Source organism: Notolepis coatsorum (assembly GCF_963971535.1).
Source record: "Notolepis coatsorum genome assembly, chromosome: 8".
NCBI classification, from domain to species: Eukaryota; Metazoa; Chordata; class Actinopteri; order Aulopiformes; family Paralepididae; genus Notolepis; species Notolepis coatsorum.
The window spans coordinates 55129233-55146787 of record NC_140172.1 but is presented as its reverse complement, the minus strand read 5'-3'; the positions used below and the strand labels follow the sequence as shown (position 1 = coordinate 55146787).

Genomic DNA, 17555 nt, shown 5'->3' with positions numbered 1-17555 from the left:
AAAAGTAAATATCAGACGGATAATAACAAGCTTACTTCTGTGATAGATGGAGAAATTAATGACAGATGCCAAGGTTCAGTGAATACAGCATACACAGCTACAATACAATAGAATTACATAGAGCATGAAACCATCTTTGGTCTTCTCATCATTTACTATAAACAAATACATATAAATTTGTATTGTATCAAAAATAGAAATTACATAGCCATTGAAAGTAAATTCACATTTTTGACATACAATATATGTAATAAAGGAGCATACCTAGACATGTATGAATGATTACATTTTTCAAACCTTGGCTTTAAGGACCTAATGGTTTTGCCGTATTTTTGAACATTCACTTGTTTTTCAGTCCGATTGATTCCATGACTCTGTTGCACCATGTACTAACAATATTGGTTTCATTCACTTGTAGAACACAGTATGCAACTTAATGTTTTGTAATATATAATAGAAAGACAAATGGGGGGGAAACAGATTGTCATTCTTAAAACAGACCTGTGCTTTCAATCCTGGGCTTTTAAAACAAGGCCCCATGAAAAGCCTTCGTTGTATTGGACATGGAGAGTAATTTCTGTAGAACTTGCTCTAGAGTCTGTCTTTAATGTACTAGCACCACCTCCAAGTGAGCCCAGCCCAGACAGACAGACGTGGCCCCCTTTTGGTGAGTGATTATGTTGCCTTTTTTTTCTTCCTTTTTTTTTTAATGGTGTTTCTGTAGTTGTCCTGGGTTTCAAGGTAATTCTGTTTTCTCGCTGCACCTCAGAGGTACATGTAATGAACTGCAGCCAGCTGGATCACTGGGTGAGGAGTAAGGGAAGTGCTTTCAAAGTGTTGTTTGATCCACTGTGGAGAAAGAAAAAATACACATAAAAAAGGTCAGACTTAAAGTGTTTTATCAATTGAATAATTATTCACAAATGTTAAGCGTTATGCCTACTTTGCTGCCAAGACCACACTGAATAAGGGGCTGCTAACAATTTTCAATTGACCTATCTCAAGCCCCGCCCTCTGAAGTGATGACACCTGTTCTGGAAGTGATGTAACAGGAGGATCAAGAAAAGAGGCGGGTAATTGAGCGGTACATTTTCCAATTTGATTGTTTTGTTGTTTTTGTGGTGGAGATTCAACAATCAGTATCTGTATCAGCCAATGTGGGAGGAGAAAAAAAACTAATATTGATCAGCCTGGAAAAACCATACAGGTGCATCCCTCGTTCTTGAACAGCTAAATGAATAATCAGCCCAATATCTATACAAGACTGTCTACAAAACCACACGGCATATCTATCTATCTAGGTCGTCCTCGGACGGGCCCTCCATCGGTGCTTCCAGTCATCCCGATCCTCCATGCATCTGGCTAGCTCGCCGGTGCTTTCTGTTCCCACATCTCTCCTGAGTACGTCCACATAGGTTAACGTGGGACGTCCTCGTGATCGATGCCCGTGTGTTGGTTCCCACAGTACAAGTTTGCTGGTTGGCATCTCATGGTGTCTCTGGCAGTGACCTGCCAGCCTCATTCTCCTGACTGCCACTTTATCGCTCACCTTTAGCACCCCCCCATACAAGTTTGCATTAGTGACATGCTCATCCCTGTTGATGTTGAGCACCACACGCATCATTCTGGTGTAGCACCCATCCAAGGACTTCTGCAGGGTGGGCTTCAAGGTCCAGCATTCACTGCCATACAAAAGGACAGACTCAACTGTTGCATGAAAGAAGTTGAGCTTGATTTGACGGGGGAGGTTGGATTTCCACACACTGGTCATGCCGTTCAGAGCCCTCGGCATAGATGTTAAACAAATAAATGTTTAGTGGGCCTTAACACTTTGATTACCACTGGTGAACATGGTAAAACGGTTAAATGCCACCACCCACTTCAATGATGGCGTTGTGAACGCATAATCTCTGTCTTAAATTATGGCTGTGTGTCTAATCTGCCCGTCGTTTATCAATGACTTGTTTGCAGTCAACATTGTCGAAGCGGATTTTTTTTTTTTTTTTTTAATTTGTTCATTTCAGTTTTATAGCATTTTGAAAAGCCCTCGTTTTTCAGGAAAATATAGGTAGATTGTGATAATCGCCCTTTACTGGAATATTCTGGAATACACAAACGTCGTAATTTTTCGGCCTATTTATTAATCGTTTATCGATAGTATGTGTACTTATGCACGCTATAGAAGCGGGCTGAAATATCGATTCTCTCATTTCCTGATCAGCGGCACACACAGGACACGTTGATAAATCTGTGAAAAAAGCTCTGATTACCCCAAGACTGGTAAAATAGATTCCTTACCTCAGATGTTCTCCAAAAAGATTATTCCAATTCCTGATCGCCATTCCAAATATCGACTGCGTTTATTGATTCAGCATTGGGTACTGTAAATATATATTCCACGCGTTTTCCGGGCCGGCGATCACTTGGTCTCTTCAGTTGGCTTGATGGAAAAGTAAAATGAGGAAACTGGCCCGCCCCATCAGTCTAAACTAATGGGGTGCAGTTACACAGGGAGAGACGATAGGGGGCGGTATCTTCCCAATTGAGCTCAGAGAGTCTGCAACACTAACCTGAGGCTCGATTGATGACATGAATTCAAATCGCCAATAAAAAAAAATACGACAAACAAACGCTATATAGCGTTGGTGGTAGGGCTGCAACTAATGACTAATTTGGTAGTCGACTAATCTGCCGATTATTTTTTCGATTAGGCGACTAATCGAAAACCAATGTAAACAACAACTTTTTTTTTTTTTTTTTTTTTTAATTACCTATCTTTGTGAAAGTGGCTTCTCAGCTCTGGTCCAGCTGAAGACGGAGCAGAGGAACAGATTGGACATTGAGCATGACCTCAGAGTTGCTTGTCTACCATCACCCCAGACTTTGAGACTCTTGTCAGGACCAAACAACATCATAACATGATGATCCCATAGCAAATTAAAATAATGACTCATGAAACATTTGAATTTGGATCTTTAAGCCACTTTAAATGAAAATGTATTTGAAGAACAATACAGCAATCACTCATAACAAGATAAATAAATTAAATAATACAAATTAAAGTGGAAGTGTACTTTAAATAACTTTTGTTTGCTGTGTGAGAGGAGTCCGTGTCCGTGTGTGTGTGTGTATGTGTGTGTGTCTTACTCTGATCGCTGTGTGAGTGAGAGGAGTGTGTGTACTGTGTAATTTGTGTGTGTGTCTTACTCTGATCGCTGTGTGAGTGAGAGGTGTGTAATTTGTGTATGTGTGTGTCTTACTCTGATCGCTGTGTGTGAGAGAGAGGAGTGTGAATGTGTGTGTGTCTTACTCTGATCGCTGTGTGTGAGTGAGAGGAGTGTGTATGTGTGTGTGTGTCTTACTCTGATCGCTGTGTGTGAGTGAGAGGAGTGTGTATGTGTGTGTCTTACTCTGATCGCTGTGTGTGAGTGAGAGGAGTGCGTGTGTAATGTATTGTGTGTCTAGTCTGATCATCATCTCCTGCAGGGGAACAATGTTTTCAATGTCCAAAATTTGCTATGGGATCATCATGTTATGATGTTGTCTGGAACCCTGAGAAGCCACTCTCACAAAGATAGGTAGTGCACAAAAAAAAAATATATATATATATATATATATATATATTTTTTTTTAATGACTAATTGACGCAACAATTTCTCGTCGACGATTTTTTATAATCGACGTCGTCGATTATGTCGACTAATCGTTGCAGCCCTAGTTGGTGGCATTCAAAGGTCGGCATGAACTAACGACAAAACGCGTCGCTGGCATCCAAAGTGTTAAGGTATGTACTCATCAAAACATTAAGTAGACCGCTGGAGCAAGAGGCAGAGTTTCATCATGCTAAACTATGACGACAGGCAGCAAACTGCATGTAGCAGCCTGGATCATCTCTTCTGTTGTAGGAGGCAAGTTAGCAGTCATTTCAACACCTCACCACGGCCGGCCTATCCTTGTAGGTAACGATTCCATTCGATTTGTTGACCGCTACGCCATGTCATCAAACTTCCCTCCTATATCCGACTTCATGCTCCAACTGGACAGCTTAGGTATTTGCGCTCTTAACTCACGGATCACCATGGACATTGAACCCTTGTACACCCACATACATGGAACAAGCTGCTGTTGACGTGACATCATAGCGGAGAGAATCCCTGCACCCCATTATCAATTCCTTGTGCAACAGTGAACTACCCCCAACCAATAACACCAACTCAGTTTGACATTTCTTCAGATTAGGTTCATTGCCATGAGGATTGTCCTCGTGCGTAGTCCCAAGTAACTAGACTTTTATGTACTGAAACCTGAAAGTACAGATGGGTGACTGACCTTTTCCTGTCCAATTTATCTCATCTTCCATAGTAAACAATTTCACGAAAAAGGCACAGAAATTGCACCCATCTGTAGTGACTGGAGAGTGATGATTTATATCCCACTGTTTGAGTATTCTGATGGAGAGGCCACTCTACACCTACATGAAGTCTCATTGGTATTGGGGGGCATTGGTCTCTGCTTTGTTGACAGAAAAGACAAAATAATTTCACAAATGACCATGTAAGGGTCCGACAGTCATTGATTGCAAAAGGGTTTGCGATCAAATAGTGAATATGAGGACCTAAGGAGCACGCCAACATTTTGGGAAATTAGCTTATCGTCTTCTCCAGAGAGAGACGAGAAGACTTCCATTCATTGTGCTAAGCTAGGCTAACGTGCGGCCAGATAGCTTTCTACTGAATGCACAGAGAGGAAACTGGTATCTATCTTCTTGTGTCTCTCTGGAGAAGACGGTAAGCTAATTTCCCAAAATGTTGGTGTGTTCCTTTAATTTAAGTGTACGTTCATTTATCCAATTACTTTTGGTCGCCTAAAATTGACTATGAAAAGAATTTACAATTTCTACACAATTCACCCAATATGGATGTAAACTGAGTCTGGAATGCTCTCCCCCAAGACATTACAGATTCAGAGTCTCTCTCCATTTTTCAATCCCACCTCAAGAACCATCTATTTTTCACTACATTCTCTTAGGCCTTTCAATTACCGGTACCTTAAAAGGGGAACAGGAAAAATGTGAATTTGAATGTCATTTCCATGGCCCAAGACAGTTCAATCAATATTTGTGAACATGAGATACTCTCTCCCAAAACCAGAATCCAGAGAAGTGAGTAAGACTCAAACTTGTGATGTCATCAAGTATAAAGTCTGGAGCTGCTGCATTGATAATAAAGAGATTGATTTTGTGGACCCATTTATAATATAATTTATATCCTATATAATTGTATATATGAATTCCTCTAGTTTCTTTGAAGTACATTGTTGATTGTTTACAGTTTGTTATGTTTTCTTTTGTGTGGCCATCTTGGTCTATTATACTTAGTTTGTATTGTAAGCCCATATGGGCTGGGCATACATCTGTATGTAAGACACAAATGTAAAATATCAAAATCAATCATGTATATATATATATATATATATATATATCCAAATTAGCTTTATTCTATTCTCTATTGTAGTGTTCTCAGTTCTGAGACACAAAATGTACCTATATGAAATGGGTGCTCTGAGTCATCTATAAAATATTTCACAATTAATTGTCTATGAAGCAGCTTCAGACTTTATACTTGATGACATCACAAGTTTGGGATTCAGCACTCTAGTTTCGGATTTTGTACCATCTTAGACTAAAGCAATGTATGAATTCTGAAATTGGGCATAGATCCCCTTTTCTTCCATTCCTGTTCTCATATCAAACTGGTTAAGAAGTGAAACAAAAACAGCTCAGTTAATTCAGGAGGTTTTCTTTAAAGGACTAGGCTATACCAGTGTTTTTGACAATAAGTACCAAGTCATTCTTCTTGCGATACAAAAATCACTATTTTTACATGATCTTTACCGTTACTGAAACCGTTCATTAAATTTCATTTAATTCATTCATTCCATAAGCTTCATTGTATCCGAATATGCATCTTACACGCCACATGAAAGTAACCACATCTGACTAAAATGCCATGTGCATTTATTTTCCTGAAAAGGTTTAGTTCTTCCCCTGAAAAGTTACACAAACTGTCTTGAAGCCATTGGCAATGGTGAATTACCAATTTTGCAGTAACGGTAAAATTATAATGGCAGTGACTTTAGTATCAAGGAAAGAATGACTTAGAAGTTGGAACCCACACCAGACTGGCATGGTCCTTTTAAAAAAGGTGCACCATTTAAGTTTTGGGAGATATTTTTAACTGGAGGGGGTCTCTGTACATTTCCTTACATAATTGAAACAATCCTCTATGGAAAATTGGACCCCTTAAACACTGATTTGAAACTATAAAGTTACCTGAAAAGTGAATGCTTAAGTGAATACTGTTTTTGTTTACAATGGTAAATCTTCTTTCAAACATATTTAATATTAAAGTAGGCATCTTCTAATTACCCTAGAATACATGTATCAGTTGTAAATAATAACCCCTAACTTGACGTTTGTTTAAATCATGTTTAATTAATTACATTTAAAAAGTGAATTGAATTCAACCCTGACAGACTAACATCTTGTTACCTTACCATTCACCACAGCAGAACTGAGAGAGGTCAAGGGTCGCTCTCCTTCTTCACCGTCACGTCTCCGTCCCCAGCCAGGATGGTGGAGATCTCTCCCTGCATGAAAGCCCACGGCACGTTGGATCCCGAGAGGGGACATCGCTCTCCGCTGGGACAGTACACTTCCCCTCCCGGGCCCTGGCTGCGGATGGACCCGCGGGTGCAGGGGAAGCAAAACTTGTGGTGCGGGACAGAGGGACACTGGACGAAGTGGGTGTCCTCCAAGCGCTCTCGGCAGAGGGTGCAGCAGAGCAGAACCCCCTGAGTGCCGCTTCCCGACTCCCCGGCGTTGGCACTGCTCAGTCCCCCCGAGCTTGCGCCCTGCCCCATGACCGCCTGGGAGACTGAGGAGGAGGCCGTGGAGGGACTGCCACTAGTGGGACGCCCGCCTGCAGAGGAGTGGGCGGCGGAAATGCTGGGGCTCTCCCTGGCCATCTGGCTGGAGCTAAGGCTGTCGGCCACTCCCATGAGTGCAGAGATGGGAGAGGGCTGGCTGTGTAAACGAGGAGGGCCCTCCTGAGGAGCAGGCATGCCGGAGAGAGGCTCCATACCTGGATAGGCACCTCGGGGCCAGGGCTCTCTAACTGGGTGATCTGGTCTTCCTTCACTCTCTCCATTCTCTGATCCCGGGGATGCTTTGCGTCGTCGTGTGGTGGTTTTTGGGGGTACAGAGCGGCCAACAGCTGCCATTGGCATCCCTGCGTCTGCATATGGCTGTGGTAGCACCTCCTGGATGGGGGGCTCCTTAAACAAGCGCACACCGTCGTTCAACAGCTCTGTGAGTCCACGCCAGTCTGCAGCACCTTGCCGTTTCTCGTATTCCAGGTAGCGCAGCCCAGAGTTCACGGCCTTACCTGCGTCCTTGGCCGAGTCGCGGAACATCTGCCTGACCAGATCTGGGATGCCCGAGAAAACCATTCCGGAGCCACTGGGGTACTCAACAAACACCTTCAGCTCGTATTCTGGGGTTGTACTGGCATCAAAAGCTAGAATACGCCCCACTAGATTATGGTCCTTCCTAAAGCGCACATTGAAAGGGACACAGCCACTGAGGGTTATAAGGACATCACGAACGGCTTTGGGGCGGTTAGGCCAACCTTCTGCCCGGCTCCGAGCACTCTCCGCCAGCTCAGCCATAACTTCTCCATTCCTCCAGACTCCAGGATCCAGACCCATTATAGCAGAGGTGCTAGCTCCTACACACAATGACATGGCTGACACTGCCTGTCGCCTACCAGCATCACCTATAATAGCCCCAGCTGAGACAGCAATGGGAGGAGCTCCAGCCCTGGAGCCCGACAATGGGGCCAAAAGGCCATGAGGAGCCCCTACTAACCCCTGGGCCAACAAGGCGTGTGGTATACTCCCGTGTAGAGTAGGGACCGCCGCAGCCATGGCCCGGCGATTGTTTGGGCTCTGCCTGCTCCCCTCCGACATGGCAACATCCTCAGCTCTGTGGAGACCATTGGGGATGCGAGGGGAAACCCCGAACTCCCCCCTCCCCCGGTCTAACCGCTCTGCGTGCTGCCGCCCTCCTCCCTCCATAGGCCCGGTGGAGCTGGGTTTGCCTTGTTGTGGACCAGGAGACCTGCCGTCTAAAACCCCATGGGTGCTCTTCAACTGCCTGGCCGTTTCAATCAAGAGCTCGATTCTGTCAGCCCCGTCGTAGTTCACACAGCCTCGGCACACGGCTTCGCTGAATTCCCACAGCATCGCCCAGGGCATCTTGGGCAGATCGCAGAGGTAGCACCATTGCCGTCTGGAGGATGCCTGCGAGGCGGAGGACATGTTGTTTACAGGCCCTCGTTACAAACTTTTTTCCAGCGGCCTACGCGTTAGTCTTCGTTTGTCAAGAATTCGTCAATGTTCAGACACATTTAGCCACATACCTCGAATTTCATGAGAGGATTAGGATAAGCTCAAATGCGACTGTTGAAAAACATTTAAAAGTTACCGACGTCTTCTTTCTTGGGTTGTTCGTGTCAGTCTGTCTGGAAGGAAGTAAAATGTTATAAGACACCGGATACACCTACGCGGCAGTATCTAGGCATTCTGGGAGCTGTAGTTCACCTAACTGGCTAAACATACATGATACCGGTAGATCATTCTCTCAGGCTCTTGACTTTAGCCAAGTCACCTTTTTATTTAAATCACTGTCAGTATTACACTTCATCACAACCAGACAGTAGGCAATACATTTTAACGTGTGTACTTGCTATGTCCTTAAAGATGTTTTGTAAATCTACCTGCAAATCGAATGATGGCAGGTGGTGGCTTTCTATTCAAATGTAACGACCAACTAATCAAAACAGTAGAGCTGATCTGAGCACAAAGAACCATTGTGGTGTGTACAAAGCTCTGTTTGATGTCATGATGGTTACAAGACACAAGGGGGAGCATTTATGGTGAAGAACATCAGTGTGATTGTCACAAGCGCAAAATGCTGTAATGTTAGGTAAATAACCTATATCTCACATCCCCATAACTTACAACATCCACCCCACTCAAAATAACATGCCATTTACACAATCTAACTTTTTTCAAATCAGACTGCCAAATCACTGTGACCAGGGATAGTTGAGATTTTGCACCCTTAGCCCCATTTCTTACTACCAATGATGATATTAGCTCCGGATAGTTAGCCACAAAATCAATGCAAAGTCAATTGGGTCAAGCTCCTGTCTGTACAAGCTGACTGAGGCTCACTGAAATCTACTCCACAGTGCACAAAGTAGATTTCAGTCAGCTCGTACAGACAGGAGCTTGTATGAGGAACAGCAGGGGTCCAAAAATCAAGGACTATCCCGTTAGCTCCTTCATTCCATTCAATACATGTAGTGGGCAATCACAGCTATTGCATCTTGAAAGGCTAGATATAAATCAGGTTCAGTTAGACCTCTTTATACGTTTACCAAAAGTATTATGAGACCTATTTGCTATATTGTATTGGGATACAACAGAGGATACAACTAAACAATACATATATTTCCTATATATCAACCTTGAATAAAGCAGTGATTCATAAAACAAAACATCCAACAACACAAATATGGTGGCCTATAAGGACCTTCGGTACAAGGTCAACCAGAAACCTAATTTGGGTGTACGTTCACAAATGTTATGGCCTCATAAAATCAAGAACCCAATTCATTGTCTATGGAGCAGCTTTGATATTCCAGTCACAGATTGGGAGAGTTCTCTCTCTGCACATTCACAAATACTGACTTTACCTCTGGGCACAGGAAGAACACATGTGAAATCTTAAAATGGGTGGCATTCCCCTTTAACAACTCAGGATTTCGGATCATGAATTACTACTAGTAACACATTTAAAACATCACAAATCATGTACAAAGACAGAAATAACCTGTTGCCAAAAAATATACAAAAAATGTTCAGGGAAAGAGAAGGTGGCTATTCTCTTGAGAGCTAAAACTCTGTCAGAACCAAAATGAAACGTATCTGTGGGGTGGACTTGTGGAACAGTATGGAGTTAGAGATAAAACAGAGTACAAACAAATCAGTTTAAAAAGATGTACAAAAAAATCTTAAATAGGTATCTGGAAGAGGATGTGTGTTGATTGGGAGTAAGATGTAAATAAAAAATAGAAATTATGTAGATCATATGGTATTTATTTAGTATATATAATGACATTTATATAAATGTATTTGTATAGAGATACAGCGTTTATACATATAATTAACAATAGATTAAATTATAATGTGAGTTAAAAAAGGGTAGGAACTTTTAAAAGTGTATACTTCTTCCTACTCCTTTTTCGAACAGGGTAAACTGATTTGTTTATCCGTTTCTCTTTTTTTTATTATCTTTTGTAGGCTGTCAAATGAACATATATTTTTGTTTTCATACTTGTTTGAAAATAAAAATATTTCATTCATTCATTCAACATTGAATTATTTATATCTACAATCTATAGTACAGCAATAAGTCAAATATTTGACTTCCCATATTACCGCACAGACTCCAGCTTTAGCTTGACTGAAATACTTTGAGTACAAAAGCTGCATCCGTCTTCTGCAGACAACGTCTACTGAACTACATACGTTTGGAAGTAAAGCTCAACAGAATGCAAATTGACGATATCTCAAACAAATTCCCAGGACGCATGACATTATTCACATTTTATTCCTCAAGTTAGCACGACAGACATAAAAGTGAGACATTAAGTGTTGCATTGAATACGTTTGATGTTACCACCTGAAAGCTCGCCATGCGTTAAGTATTCCATGACTTGTGACAGGAGCACACAAGGCAGTAATGAAATCAAGCACGTTGAGCAAAATATTTATTTTAAGACATCATTCATGGAGAGGTTTATAGACAATGTATGACGTGTGCTGCCAACCTTAAATAGATTCTACACGAGTCCCCAATGATCCTAAACTCTGCAAAGATACAAGACAGGAACTGTGCAAACAAGAAAGTACCTCACAGGTACGGCATCAGGTGACTGTATTGACCACATTCACACAGCGGCCATTTTGCTCTCATGACGGGCTCCAGTTGGGTTCCTGGCTCCATAGCAAAATAGCCACTTTGAGAACATGGTAAATTCTCTCTAGATAAAGTGACATCCTGTGCAATAACACAGTAATGTGAAGCTGGCTGAACTCTTGACACAACATGGCTCCCAATGTTGACTCTTAAGTGTATTCCATATAGCTGTAGCTTCTAGGTGTTCCTCTTCGTATACATGAGAAGGTCTCTCTGGAGCTCTCCTTCTAGACTTCCCGCATTCTTGCTGCCAGGTGGATCAGTGACCAGGGTCAGTTTGTTGAACACTCCTCGACCAAAGTAGTCAGCCACAACAGAGAATCCATCATTGGAGATGTGCAGCTGAACACATGCAACACAAAACAATTACAATTTGTTCAATGAGCAATAATAATAATAATAAAGTATAAGGCCAAAAGGCAACAAAATGAACCCCTAATTATGTAGAAGTTTCTAGTCAGCCATAATTATCACAGAGCGAGTGACAGTGATTTAGTGAGCGAGGGATTGATTTAGTGAGTGTGAATAGTAAGTGTATGAATGAGTGAGTCCGTGAGTGAAAGACTAAACGAGCAAATGATTGAGGGATGATTTGTGTGTATTTATTTCTGTTCACCTGTCTGGTGAAGTGATCGTGCAGGTCTCGCTTCTGGTCCTGGACACGCAACATGTCCATCACTTTGCGGTTCTCCGGAGTGCAGGTGGGACACTCTGCCTCACTCTCAGCGTAGCTCTCAAAGCAGTGCTGATGGAAGGAGTGACTGCACAGGAAATGGACGGACGGCAGCTCTAGGGGGCTGTTACACATGTTGCACTTGGTCTTTTGGAAAATCTTTGCACTGGGAGGAGAGATAAGAGTTAGAAAATTAACCATATGTTGATGTAAAATTATCCAAAATGTTAGAACTGTTGTTGTGAAAATCACGACTAAATCACTATCCCCCTGGATATCAGAAACTAACAGAAACCATTTCAGATAACCAATCTGCTTCCCTGAAGAGATTGCATTACCCTGCAAGGTTACCCTGATTGGCCAATCAGTCAGTCTGTCAGTTGTCAGTAATTGTAAAGGATATCAGCTAGCTAGCTAGTCCACAAACAAGTAATGAAACTAGTTTCAGGAATTTTAGTGGCTCAAAAATCCACAGGCAACTGTGACAATATCTTTATCACCTAATCACCTATTAGCACAGATTAGCCAATATAAATCTCCCATAGCAACTGGTCACCCTGGTCCTATGAACTTGTTTACATTTGAAAGCCTTTCAATGAACAGAAGGTCACGCCTCCTCAGAGTCAGAGAGGATGCATTAAAGCGGTTATATCAAATCAAATGATACATCTGAAACTGAAAAAATTACGTTCTTCACAGTAACATTCCACAATAAGCTTGTTCTGACCTCAATTAACACTTTGGCTGCCTAAGGTTAAATTCATGATATACCATAGATTGCCAGCGCTATTTGTCTATGGAGAAAGTCCCCTTCTTTGCAGGGCTATAACTTTTTAAATTCTATTGCTACATTGCCATTATTAGGGCCCATTCAAAGTCCTATATGTATTGTTCATTGTGTAGCAACGTTAAACTTTTTCATTCACATATTCATAGTAAAGTATGGTCTAATGTATAAGTATGTTTTCATCTCTTTCTGCAGCTTTCTCCAGAACGTGATATATAGCCCCAAATGCATTATATTGATGATGAAATACAGTTTGATGGCAATCAGCGCGATATAAAAAATTCCAACTAGACGTACTTCTAGAAGTTACTACACGTCATCTGATGTTGACCGGATGGGCGAGGGGGCGTTTATAATTCTGTGGGCAGCGTTATACCAATCATCTAATGTGGGTCAAATGTTGATAATAGCAGTTAGTATCGAAGACGGTAACGTTACACGCTGAAACTCACCCCAGTCTCCGCGCGCCGTTGGGCGATCGTCGTAGAGTAGAAATCTTATCATTATGGGATATATTTTTACCCGGTCCATCTCCAGCTTGTATAATGGTATATACGTCCAAATCATGTTGTTTATCGAGTTATTGCCAATCGATCACCGTGTAGCGTGACGAGCCAGAGTCCCATGACCTATAGCGAGCGCCCGGAAGTACTACGGTCGTCTAGGACAACCTCTATTCAACATCCTGTTTGGCGATTGCGCCGATCGGCCACCAGATGGCGCTCCTGAACCGCCAGAGAGCTCAGTGGGTCCTGCTGGTGGATCTCAGGCCAGCGGAGGGGACATATGAATCCGATCGCAGATTTTTGAAATATTGATATAAGGACGACGTAACGCGTCCTCTGGCAACTTTAGCATGGCCAGCAAAGGGTGGGGCGGAGCTGAGCGATCATGGAGTAGACGTGTTTCACATGAGCTCCCTTCTACCGTGCTGAATATACGTTTCTCCCCATTAGTCTTTATTTTATTTTTATTTGTTTTTTATCTGTTTGCTAGGTCGTCGTGTTTAGTATACATTCATCAACTTTTTTCGACTTTCTACGATGGCGGGGGTGGAAACCAGAGCCATGAAAGAATTAGGCACGACACCGACACCGCCGAGCATGGCCGCACCGTCTCCCGCTGTCGGGGAGTTAAGCGAAGCTGTGCTCTTGGTCATGACCAAGCTACACGCAGACTCTGAGACACGCATCGCTGAAGCACAGAAGAAAGTACACGCAGACTCTGAGGCACGCATCGCTGAAGCACAGAAGAAAGTGTTGGCGGATTTCTGTATCAGCCTCCGTCGTGAGATATCAGAAGAAATACGGCTGGCGGTAGTCCCGCTGACAGACAAGATGGAGACGATTCACGCTGCCTCATCGGCTAATGCTAACGAACTAGCCATGCTAACGACGGAGGTATCATCACAGTGTGAGAAGATGGCGGGTCTTGAATCCGCCCTGCTGGCTAGGCAGGCTGAAGTCAACAAACTACAGTCGGCGATGGAGGAGATGCAGTCCCGGGATAGACGCCACAACGTCAGGATTGTTGGAGTACCGGAGACCAGCGGTGAAGGCCGTCTCTCTGAGACCATGCCCGAACTGCTGCAGAAGATACTAGGGACGGACGTCCTCCCTATGCCTCCTATCTGTGAGTCGGCCTACAGAGCGGGCAGGTTTTCTCCCGGCGTGAACAAAGAACCGAGGCCCATCATAGTCAAGCTGAACAGACTCCAACAGAGAGAAATCATCATGCGGTCGGCTCGTACCAGAAGGGGTACTCTGAGGCTTGGCGATCACAAAGTGGCCATTTTCGAGGACTTTACACCGGAGGTTCAAGCTCAGAGAGCCGAGTACAAGGTGGTCCTGACTAAGCTATGGAAACTAGGCCTGAGGCCCACGTTATTCGCTCCCGCGAAACTATCTGTGTTGGAGAAGGTCGGTGGTCAGCGTTTGTTTTGGTCGTTGGCTAAAGCGAAGGAATATCTCGCGGAGACACCCGAGTCTGTTGCTTGATATCTATGGAGGGTGAGTGACTTGGCGGTTTGGGCCTATATACATTGATTAGGTCGACTATTCACAAACACTTGCTGTCATGCCCAGACATGCTAACTGTCCTCTGCCCATCCAACTAGCGGGGCTTCCCAATGACTTCTGTTACTTGCTAAAGCTGACCTCATGGTCGTACTTGTGTATCGCCTCTTTGGAAGCTAACGAGCTAGCTGAACAATGTACATAGTAGGCTAACGTGCTATCCGGATTCGTCACTAGCTTACGCGCTAGCCTCGGGCTAGCCAGCGGGCTTCGACTATGGTCTGCGATGAGACATTCGAGACCCGTTAATGGTTACGTATTTTGGTTGCTGTTGCTGTTCAAAGGGACATTGGTTTGCACAGTTCAAGAGTGACCGAGTCCCTAACTAACTTCTGGTATGCTTTTTATTTTTATATCCAGGTTGTTTTGAGCTTTGGTGATCCAAAGTAGATGCCAAGGTCGGTTGAATATGCATATACAATATTTGATAACAGGTTGGGTCGGGTATGGCTTGCACTTCATGGCTATATGGTTATATGGCTTGCACTCTAGCCATTACCCTCTTTTCCTTTCTTTTTTCTTTCCTATTGTCGCTGTTTTTATGTCATCTATATGCGCGATTTAAATGTGATCCGGTTCTACCTTGGACTAACTGCTGACTCGCCTTAATTTTGTTTTGAATTTTCCGTGAGGCACTTATGCTATAACGTTGATACATTAATATGCAGACTCCAAGGTAGATGGTTACAGGTTGATGCTGAGTAATTATATAATAATTATTGTCGCTGTTTTAATGGCATTTGAATGAGCAATTTAACTGTGATCCGATCCTACCTTGGACTAACTGCTAATCTGCCTTAAATGTGTTTTGAATTTTCCGTGATCCACTTATGCTATAACGTTGCGACATTAATATGCAGACTCCAAGGTAGTTGGTTACAGGGTTGATGCTGAGTAATTATATAATAATTAGTGTCGCTGTTTTAAGGGCATTTGAATGAGCAATTTAACTGTGATTCGATCCTACCTTGGACTAACTGCTCCGACCGATATCTTTATTGAAACAATGTATGATGACAGGTGGTGTCAGGTGTTGCCTATTACCATCCCCGGATTGATTAATGAATGATTGTGTTTAATTCTATTCTTACATAGGTTAGGTCATTTCAGCCGTTGTGCCTGATCAGAGGGACGGCTAAAGGGGTGCACTTTGACCATAACCTTTTTTTTTCCCTTCCTCCTTTTTTTTTGTCATTGTTTAATTGACACTGTTCACACAATTTTGCACAATTAACCTGTGACCCGAACCTGCCTTAGACTATCGGCTGGGATGCTTTAATTTAATTTTGTTTTGAATTTTCCTATACCCTTTTGGGCTATAAAAATGTGATGTTGAAGCGCAGATTCGGAAATAGAGGGCTGCAGGTTGATGCGGAGTTATTATTTAATAATGGCTATTTTTACCATTATGGTTGTCTCATGTTGGGGCCAGGGCTCAGGTGGGTTTCGACCGATATCTTTATTGAATTTTATTTTATTATTATTTGTGTTTATTGGACTAGTGGGGGTTTACTCAGGGGTTTATCTAGAGGGGGGTGGGAGTGGGAAGCGTCTTATTGATCCATGTCTCTAGTGGGAAGTGATAGGAAGATGACCATCCTCAGTGGATGGGGCATAGGGTGGGGATTGGAGAGTGGGTATAGGGGAACTTATAGTAGGACGGGTGGGTTAGGGTTTAGAGTAGAAGGAGGGGGGGTTGTAGCTGGGGTGGTATTTTTATGTGTTCTATGTACTGTTGTCTTATATATGTGTAAGTGTTCCTCCTCTGAACTCCTGGGATTGACCGTCCGGGCCCGCCGGGATCGGCACCTCTGTACTCAGCCTGGCTGCACGGGTATGTTCTCTACGCACTTATACAAGCTCGACCATGGCTAAATTGAATATTTTAATTTGGAACGCAGGAGGGCTTAACGCCCCACACAAGCGTGCCAGTGTCCTTTGGCTATTGAAGAGGAGAAATATTGACCTTGCTCTCCTTAGTGAGACGCATTTAATGGTAGGTGACGTGTCAAGACTGGCAAATCGGCAATATCACGTTATCTCCTCATCCTCAGCCGATGATAAGACGAAAGGAGTAGTCATAGTTACAAGACGTAACCTTGATATCAAAATCTTGGATGTATGGTCGGACACGGAGGGAAGGATTACTATAGCAAAAGTTGAATTCTTGCATAGGAAGATGGCTATAATAGCATTGTATGCTCCTAACACATTTGATTCAGCGTTCTATAATACAATCACGAAGAATATGTTGGAACTTAATGGATACGCTCTCATTGTGGGTGGCGATTTTAATGCGTGCTGGGATGCGGAGATGGATAGGTCCGGGCCCTCTGAAACGAGCGACCAGAAACGGGCCTCTAAGGCCCTCAGGATGTGGGCCAAAGACACGGGGCTCACAGACCTCTGGCGCTTATGCAACCCCACCCTCAGAGATTACTCTCACCTGTCAGCCAGACACAAAAGCTTCTCTCGAATTGACTATGCATTCGCGTCCCCTAATATGTTTGATAGTTTCGATGTCTCATTGGTTCCCTTGGCTCTCTCAGACCACAAGGGGATTTTCCTTACGGCAACCTTTGGCAGGCTCTCCGCAAGAGCTCCCAGATGGCGTTTTAATTCGACCTTGCTAAAGAACGATGACTTCTGTTCTGAGTTCAGGAGTAAACTAGCTGAATTTTTGCAGATCAACGTTGGCACAGTAGAAGACCCTAGGGTCCTGTGGAACGCATTGAAAGGATTCATCAGGGGTCATGTCACACTATTTGCCTCCAATTTGCGAAAATCCCGGTCAAAAAAGCTAGAAGGACTGGAATCATTATATGCGGACCTATACGCATCCTTGCAAACTGACTATAATGAACGACTAAACACACAACGTAAGATAGTCAAAAAAGAAATAAACTCCATACT

At 43.2% G+C, this 17555-nt stretch overlaps 2 protein-coding genes across 3 annotated transcripts in view; both read right to left on the bottom strand.

Annotated features, from left to right (window-relative positions):
* Positions 1-685: 685 nt before the first annotated feature.
* On the bottom strand, positions 686-8583 carry LOC311232826 (interferon regulatory factor 2-binding protein 1-like). 2 transcript variants are annotated; one of them, XM_084319646.1, is made up of 3 exons: positions 8481-8583; positions 6556-8361; positions 686-849 (listed from the first exon to the last, which is right to left on the bottom strand). In XM_084319646.1, the coding sequence occupies exons 1-2, from the start codon at positions 8490-8492 to the stop codon at positions 6583-6585; spliced, it is 1791 nt and encodes a 596-aa protein (XP_084175772.1). In that variant the 5' UTR covers positions 8493-8583; the 3' UTR covers positions 686-849; positions 6556-6582. The 2 variants fall into 2 exon arrangements, with proteins under 2 accessions (XP_084175772.1, XP_084175771.1); XM_084319645.1 differs by having other exon boundaries at positions 6556-8576.
* Positions 8584-10550: 1967 nt separating this feature from the next.
* vps11 (VPS11 core subunit of CORVET and HOPS complexes) overlaps positions 10551-17555 on the bottom strand; it is a 65183-nt gene continuing 58178 nt past the window's right edge. Inside the window, exons 15-16 of the mRNA XM_084319797.1 lie at positions 11724-11946; positions 10551-11449 (exon numbers count right to left, since the gene is read on the bottom strand). Coding sequence (XP_084175923.1) covers positions 11285-11449; positions 11724-11946 — 388 coding nt within the window. The 3' untranslated portion in view covers positions 10551-11284. The remainder of the gene's footprint in view (positions 11450-11723; positions 11947-17555) is intronic.

Bases quoted from the DNA above. Each gene is read 5' to 3' on its own strand.
- LOC311232826 (XM_084319645.1), bottom strand. From the start codon at position 8,379: ATGTCCTCCGCCTCGCAGGCATCCTCCAGACGGCAATGGTGCTACCTC.